The sequence below is a fragment of the Octodon degus genome, unplaced genomic scaffold (genome assembly GCF_000260255.1).
Source record: "Octodon degus isolate 3935 unplaced genomic scaffold, OctDeg1.0 scaffold00017, whole genome shotgun sequence".
Classification (NCBI taxonomy): Eukaryota; Metazoa; Chordata; class Mammalia; order Rodentia; family Octodontidae; genus Octodon; species Octodon degus.
In genome coordinates, this window is record NW_004524593.1 from 1,564,147 (window position 1) to 1,573,000 (window position 8,854).

At 35.3% G+C, this 8,854-nt stretch overlaps 1 protein-coding gene across 5 annotated transcripts in view; it reads left to right on the plus strand.

Annotated features, from left to right (window-relative positions):
• Cop1 (COP1, E3 ubiquitin ligase) overlaps nucleotides 1-8,854 on the plus strand; it is a 212,767-nt gene that overhangs the window by 45,960 nt on the left and 157,953 nt on the right. For all 5 annotated transcript variants that reach the window (XM_004626780.3, XM_023710244.1, XM_012513744.2 and 2 more), the window contains exon 6: nucleotides 603-671. In XM_004626780.3, the coding sequence (XP_004626837.1) occupies nucleotides 603-671 (69 nt within the window). The remainder of the gene's footprint in view (nucleotides 1-602; nucleotides 672-8,854) is intronic.

Consider the following 8,854-nt stretch of genomic DNA (forward strand, 5'->3'; position numbering starts at 1 on the left):
TTTTTTTTGGCAGAACCAGGGATTGAACTCAGGCCCTTGCACTTGCCAGGGAAGCGCTTATTCCACTGAGCCATCTCCCCAGCCCCAAGGATAATAATTATTAATGCTCAGTGTTGACTTTATCTTAATTACTAGTTGTAGGCGTTTGCTACTCTCTCCCATTTGTATAAGAATTTTCTTGTGTTTGATTTTCACTGAAATGTTCTATCAAATGTTAATTATCAGATGTATGTGAGTACTGTAGATAATAACCAGAAATAGTAAATTTGTTTTTGGAAATATATAAATTCCTTCCTATTATATTATGTTTATCCCTGTAAATAAAGTTTGTACGTCCCCAACTTCGAAGATTCAAGTTACAACCTTTCAGAGACTTACTGTTTAACACTTACTTTGTCAGATTACTAAAGAATCCGATATACAGATGTTCTTGGAACTTGCTCCAAAGTCAGAGACTTACTGTGTGCTAATTTAAGTGGGTGCGTAAAGTTGCATTGTGCCATGTATGCTGTGCAGTTACTGAGACCTTTCAACTCAAAGTTATTTGAGTAAATAAACTACTAAAAAACAACAAATAAATAAAATTTGTTTTTCTATTGTAGGAATCACATGCAGCCCAACTGCAGATCCTTACAGAATTCCTCAAAGTTGCAAGAAGAAATAAGAGAGAGGTATATTATTTTATGTTTTCCATAATTTGTTGCTGGTGACTTTTACTGTGTAAAAAGCATTTATTTAACTTTCATGAATTCTCTTAAATTTTGTTATTTTAAGGTTTTTGTTTTTTTATTTAAGCCTTTACAGGTAGGTATTTTTTAAGCCCTTTTTAAAAAATGATCTAGACAGTTTTTAGTAAGATTTACCATTAATGGGGGGAACTACCCGCTCGGGACCCCCCTCCTGTCCCTCTCTCAGACAGCTTTCTTTCTCTCAGTAAGTATAGTCTGCTCTTAAAAAAAAAAAAAAAGATTTACCATTAACACTAAACTCAACCCTCAGAAGTCTAGAAAATAAAATTGTTAAATGACAGCCTGTCGATCATTATGAAAAGAAAACAGGAAAATTTAGAACCTAAGAGTTGTGAGCCTTAAAGCCGTGTGTGTGTGTGTGTGTGTGTGTGTGTGTGTGTGTGTGTATGTGTTTTCTTTAAGAGAAGTGTGTATGGAGAAAAATAAGTAAAAACATACCCACTTATTTAGAACTTGCAAAGTCTGTTATTCATGATAGCTAAAAGAAAATTTTGTGTTAAATTTTATAATTTAGCATTTATAAAATTTCTCAGTCTCCTTATCCATGTACTACAAAATATGAGAAAATAAAAGTCAAAATCCTGTGCCCTGGATAGTGTACTAAAGTAACTCTAAAACTTGCTTTTTTTTTTTTTTTTTTTTTTGCGGAACCAGGGTTTGAACGTAGGCCCTTGTGCTTGCGAGAGTAGCGCTTATTCCACTGATCCATCTCCCCAGCCCCTGATCTATTTACTCTATTTACTTTTAAAACTACCTAATTATCGCACTTTTTTCTCTTAAAAAATGCAGTTAGGTGCTTATTTTCTTTTTCTTGAAAATAAAAAGATGAAAGATACCTTTATTTTGTCAGAATAGTCAGAACTTTGTATTATCTTGATATGATATCCTTCCTTTTGATTATTCATTGTGTTGTTTTTAACTGCTATTTTTCCCCGTCTGGGATTGAACCAGGTCTTTAAAAGTGAGCTACCTGAAGCACTTTACCACTGAACTGAATACTCATCCTTTTCTTTGTTGTACTTTTTTTTTTTTAAGTTTATTTATTTATTTATTGTGTGTGGGGGGGCAGCTCAGCCCACCTAGGGGTGGGGCTGGCTGGCATGTGGTGTTGGGGGATTGAACTTCGGTCCCTGTGCTTTGCTAAGCTTATTCTAAGTAGGTGCTTTAGACCACTGAGCCATCTCACCAGCCCCTTCTTTGTTGTACTTTGAGACAGGGGCTTGCTATAAATTACCTGGCTGGCCTTTAATTTGTAATCCCTCAGTGTCGGTTCCTTGTACCTGGGATTATAGGCAAGGTCCACAACTCCAAACTATATTTAGCTTTTCAGATTTAAGTTTCAGTTAGATTTGCCTGGTTATTTTATTATAATAGATGAATTTCTTTATATGGTTTATGACTATGACTATATTTTTTCTTTAACTCATACTAAATTGTGATTTTAATGTCTGTTAAGGGAAATACTTTCACAGTATGTTTTAAGATTTAATTGTGTCTCTTAGTGGAGGTATAAGAAAGGAGGTGGTATACGCTTCACTCCTTTGTGGGCTGGGTATATAGCTGAGCAGCACAAGGTCCTGAAATCAGTTCGGGGGGGGGGGGGGGGGGGATTCTTTAAAACAGTCTTGTTTAAATGTAGCACACTAGTTCTTAAGCTACTATATGCTCAGAATCACCCAAGAATCTTGTTAAAATGGAGTTTCTTATTAAAGGGGACTTTGTTGGAGCTTGACAAGCTGTATTTCTAGTAAGCCCCAAATGATGTTGAAGCTCTTGATCCTTGGACTAACTTTTGAATAGCAAGGCTGAAAGTCTTCTTTATAACACATAGAAATAAAATCATTAAGGCATCATGTACACTCAACATTTTTTTGTTATGCAAAACTATAAATTTTTCATATTTTATACATACCTCTTTTTTTGTAATAGAAAATACATAATTGTGTTTTATTATTTTCCATGTTTCTTTCTGTCTTCGTCTTTGAACTCATTGAGAATGAGATTTGGTATATAGGAAAGTGCCTAATAATCAATACATAAAGGCACCAATGAAGTGAATAATACAGGCAAAAGAATTTCTGGAGTTTAAAGTTTTTGTTAGATTCCCTAGCACTTTTTAGTGTTACTCACTGCTTCTGTAAGTGTCTGTTGGTGCCTATAACAAATTGTTAGACTTGGAATAGTGTCAGGTAATAGGATGCAACTTTCAAATGTAAAGCTGAAAGATTTTGTTACCTTTAAGTAGGAAGCTAATGAGTTGGCCTCCCAAAGTTGCTTTGAAAGATACAGGCTAATGGGTTGGAGATAGAAAAGACGTCACTCATAACATATTCGGCTGCATCAACTTCTTGAGAGCTTGTTTGGAGGTTCTAGCAGGGGAGTGCAGCTACTGGAATACCCTTTACTGAGGAACGGTCCTTCTCTATCAGGGGTGGTCATTCTCTTCGACCGAGCGCGCAGCTTCTGGAAGGATGTACATGGATCATTGAGGGAGGAAGTGGACACCCGCCTAGCCAGCCAGATCAGCCGAATCAGCCAAATCAACTATGACTATCAATGGGGTGACAGGTGTCACAGCCAGATCACCCTCACATCCTGCATCAACTTCATATTTGCACCATTCCCCCTGACCCTGAGGTCTCAGGGCAGCAGTGTGGAGATGGGCCCAGGCAGTTTTTGCACATGGGTGGGTTTGTGTTACACGAAGGAACCCTGTGCTCTTTAAGGAAACACCAAGTTTTTGAAAGGATGTTCTCTTCAATCTGGACAGTCTTTTCTTCTGCATGGAGATTCTGTTTTTATTATCTCGGTCAGAAAACAAATCTTCTCTTGCTGCTGGGTATATTCATTCTTCAGACATCTTGAAAATATAATTTATAACAAATCTATCAAAAGTTAGAATGGAGGGGTCAGGGAGATGGCTCAGTAGAATAAGCACTTCCCTGGCAAATGCAAGGGCCTGTCTTCAATCCCTGGTTCTGAAAAAAAAAAAGAATGGAGAGATTAATGGAGAATTGTTTTTGAGTGACTATTGACCTTAGTACAATTTTGTTTGCTTTTTTTTTTGTTTTAATGTATCCTGGATTGAGTGACTTCAAATATTTCAGTTTTAATTATACAAATGATTAAGGAGCTAAGTTTAAAGTTTTAAAATGTTACCTAGTACTTTGATTAAATTTCTTAAATTTTTCCATTAGCAGAGTGGTATTTTAGTGATACATAGTCATAATAAGGAATGCTGTACGAATTTGGTCAATTAATAACTCATGGTTTTGGGCCTTTTGGGTTAGCTGAGTTTAAAGTGTCCGCTCGAACAAACTCCGGCAGGCACAAGGGACTGGGGTTCGATCCCCAGCTCCACAAGCTGCACCGGACTTGGCCTTAAGGTAGTCTGAGCTAGGAAAAAATCTATCTGTCTGTCTGTCTGTCTGTCTGTCTGTCTGTCTGTCTGTCTGTCTATCATGGTGTAATGCCTAGAGCATAAACCAAGTGGTTCTATTTTCCTGTGTATATCATAAAATATATTTGCATGTTTAATGCTCAAAGCAAATGTATTTGTGAAAGATACTATCTCCAGTAGTATATTTGATACTCAAACTTATTTGAGTAAAAATGTAGATTGACCTAGAGACAAATTTGTTTTTTCTAAGATTGACATTCAAATTTGTTATTTTGTTTGCAACTTTTAATTGAGGTTATTTCAGAAATTGATATAGAGTAATGAAATCTGCTTTTCAGATTTAATATTATTATTTGTCTAATAGTGTAACACTATTAAAATCCTATGTTTACCTGGGCCTGATGGCACATGTCGACAGTTGCAGCATTCTGGAAGGCTGAAGCAGGGGGAATCAAAGCTTGGGCCTGGCCTTGGCAATTTATTAGATCTTGTTTCAAACTAAAAAGTAATGAAGGACTAGGGATATACATCAGTGACAAGGCCTTGAATTCAGTCCCAGTACTCCTCCCAAAAATCTTTATTTTTCCCTACTGATTGTTTTTAGAACATTAAGAGAATGGAAGGTGCAAGGCACATAGTAAGCATTTGTATCGGTTACCTGTTACTGTGTAACAAGTACCCTCAAAATTGATGGCCTAAGTCGTCAAACATTTAGTGTGCTAGGTCAGGAATCCTGGGGCATAATAGCTAGTTAGGTTCCTTGGCTTAGGTTCTCACCTAGCTGCAGTCAGGTAGTTGCTCAGGGAGACATTTTTCTCAGGGTTCATCTGGGGAAGGGACTCTTCCAAGGCTGCTCCCTGGGCTACTGGAAGGAGGTACTTATGACCAGAGCGTTTTTCCACATGACAGTAGTCTCCAAAAAATGAAGCAGGAAGAGAGCACTGAACACAGAAGTCACACACTTTTTTGTAACTTAGTCTTTGACGTTATCCTAATACTTTAGCTGTTTTGTGTGTTAGAAACAAGTAAGAAGTTCGTTTCCAACTTAAAATTACACAGTGCTGAGAGGTGGGTGATCTTTGGAGGCTATTTTAGAACCTGCCTACTGTGGCATTCAATAATTACCTGTATCTAGATGACCATAGTCACTTTCTGTCATGGTCAGATTGAACAAAAATGACTTTGGATTCCATGTGAAAGCCGGTCTGTACTCTTTCAGATCTATACTAGTGTTTGAACAGTTGCCTTACATTTAATTTGATTCAGTTTTGAAATGGACTTTTAGGGCAATTCTGGTATTATTGAATAGTTTTGATGAGTCTTGGTTTCCTATTGGTTTTGCTTCGGATTTAAATGAATTGAATTTTGAATTTTTTCTATCTGAAATACAAAAAGTATCAATCAAATTTACAGTTCTAAGAAGAGTGATGTCTGTGTAACTACCACACTTAGAAGACAACAGACTCTTTTTGGGAATCCTGAAGTTGCCTGATGACCTTTTTTTCAGGTTATAATCTTCTCCCTTTCTCACTAAGTAACCAGTGTCCTGTATTTATGGAAGTTACTTCCTTATTTATGCATCTCTTTCTTTCCAGCAGGGCTATGTGTTCTCATTGCCTAAAGGGGGTAGTTTGAGAACAGGTGTTTCTAATTTTAAGAGAATGCTACCCAACTTTCCTGTTGTGATTAGTGTCTTGTGTGTTAGGTACAGAAAATTTTTACTTGTGGTAATGACAAACTATATATGTATTTTTAGTTAAAGCTTTGTCTTTCACTTTATCTTCGTGTATAATGTAATACATGGGAATCTTCATATGGTTATCTGGTTAAAAATCCATCCTTTTCCCTGTTTCTCTGAAATTTTACTTTCATACATCATATGTCTATATATGCATGTATGTGTTTCTAGGTTTTCCTGTCTGGTCTGCTGTTCTGTTAGTCTGTCCTTTTGAGGATATAGTAGTATATTAAATAACAGAACTTTAAAAGTGAGTTACTGTTTTTTAGGAAGCTTTCAACTATTCATGCCTTTCTGCATTTTTGTATAAATTTAAGAATCACTTAGTACATTTCCATGGTAAATCTATTGTGATTTTTTAATTTTAAATTTATGATTACTTTAAATCCATGGACAGATGAATTTGATAGAATGTGTCTTTATAATATTGTCATCTAGTCCAAGAACAGGGGTGCTTTAGTTCACAGACTTGATTCTTTTCATGTTTCTGATCACAAACCAAGTTGGACAAGAACCAAATCAAACTCAGTGGTTAGGTTCAATGTTGATGTTATGGGCAAGTTTGATTTGGTTCTCATCCAGTTTAGTTTGTGACCAGAGTCATGGAAAGAATTGAGTTCATGAACCAAGGTACCAGTGAACATCGTATTTGTGTATGACGTGTGTGTATATATATGCATGTGTGAATGTATATGTATAGGTATACGCACACATATACGTATTCTCTCTGTCTCTGTTGTATATGCTTATTGGGTTTTAGAAAATAATTTAAAAGTTGGTGTTTTTTAGGATATCGGTCTTATTTTTGATTAGTAATTTTTGCTGATTTTGTAAACATTGTTGCCTTTGTCTTTAATTTTAGTTTCTTTTTGCTGGTACATAGGAATGAAGTTGATTTTCACATACAGGTTTTTTTTTTTTTTAATTCAGCAACCTTAAACCCATTAATTCCATTTTATTTGTAGATTCTCTTACGTTTTTATGTACACATCATAATCTGCAAATATTAATAGTTTAGTGTCTTCGTGATCCTTATCCTTATATCTTTTATTTATTTTTCTTGTCTTACTCTGCTGGCTAGGACACCCGGTACAGTGATGAATAGAAGTGGTGATAGCTGGGCATCCTAGTCTTGATGCTGATCTCAAAGTGAAAGCATTCAACGTGTCACCATTAGGTATGATGTTTTCTGTAGGTTTTTTTGTAGGTGTTTTTTTTTTTTTATCATTCAGGAGTTAAATTTGTATTCTAGTTTAAGTAATTTTTTAAAAATTACAAGTGAGGTTGACTATACTCCAAATTTTTTCTGTATCTGAGACAGTCATATTATTTTTCACTCTGTTACAGTCAATAATTGCGTTGGTTTAACATTATAGAGTCAGTCAACTTTGCACTTATAGTGACTAGCCATCCTGATTGACCTAAAAATAAAATATCTTTTCCTTGATTATTTGTATTCTAGGAAAACACATAGGGTAACTCCCCCTCTCTGCAACTCTTTGTGTAAACTGTTCCTGATCATTATGTATATTTTCTTGTATTTAGTTTACATTATTGATATTTTGTTTAGAATTTTTGTGATTTTATTCATGAGTGAAATTGTGAGATTATTAGTTTTTTTCCTTATATGAATTCTGTGCAGTTTTTTTTTTTTAAATAAAGATTCTGTTAGCTTTACTAAATGAATTGAGGAATATGCCTTTAAATGATGAGTTTTGAAAGAGTTTATTTAGTCTAGGATTGATGTCTTTGTCAAATGTTTAAAAGATCTTGCTGATGAAGGTATCTGGACCTGTGGTTGTTCTCAGGAAAATTGAAATTATTAATTCATCTAACTGTTGAGTATTTATTTATTTGGATTTGTTCACATTTCTGTTTTATGTATCAGTTTTAATATACTTCTTAAAGGAGTTATGTTTTTTTAAAATTATTTTTAGTTCTTTTTATTTATTTGTGTGTGTGTGTGTGTGTGTGTGTGTGGCCAGCTCAGCCCACCAGGGGGCGGGGCTGGCTGGCATGTGGTGCTGGGGGATTGAACCGCGGTCCCTGTGCTTTGCTAAGCTTGTTCTAAGTAGGTGCTTTAGACCACTGAGCCATCTCACCAGCCCCTTAAAGGAGTTATCTTGTCTCATAACTTTATTTTTTTAGCATAGCTTTAAAGCTTACTGGCATAACATAGGTCTTAATGGAGTTCCTAGTTTCCAGTTCCTCAGGGTTTCAGTGTTCTTTTATTCCTAACCCTGTGTCTTGTGTTGTTCCCCCTTGTTTTCTTGATCAGTTCTTAGCAGACATGTATTGATTTTGTGAGTTTCATCTAAGAACCAAGTTTTGGCTTTGTTCATCCTCTTTTATGTTTGTTTTCCTTTTAGTTTATGCTCTCTATTATTTCCATCCTCCTTGCTGTAAGTTTATTTTGTTACTTCTAATGCCTTGACTTGATTGTGCATACATATTATTGTGCAGAGTACTTTTTCTCCTGTAGGCATTTTGGGCCATAAGTTCTTTTTTCTTTTTGTTTATAGCTGCATATATTGATTTTTGGTAGTGTATTTTCTTTGTTGTTTAATGCAAAATAATGTCATATTTTCACTGTGTTTTTTTAGGGCTGTAGTTTATTTAGAAACAAATATTCTCGAACATGAGAGTTTTTTTATTATGATTTTATGTTTTAATTATAATATAATCAGAAAACATCTAGTATTCTGTTCTTTAAATCTTTATTTAGACCATTTCAGCCTACTATGTTACTCTGTTTCTTTTCTCTGTCTTTTGTTGTTGCTATTATATTTTTTCCCTTGGATTCCCCACTCCGCCTTGTACTGGAGATTGAATACAGGAGTAGTGACCTACACTTTTATCCCTTTGTATTTGTAGACCGAATCTTGCTGAGTTGCCCAGGCTAGGCTGGAAATTGGATCCTTTTTCTCGCAGGAGATTACTGGTGTGTGCCACAATGTCTGGCTTTTT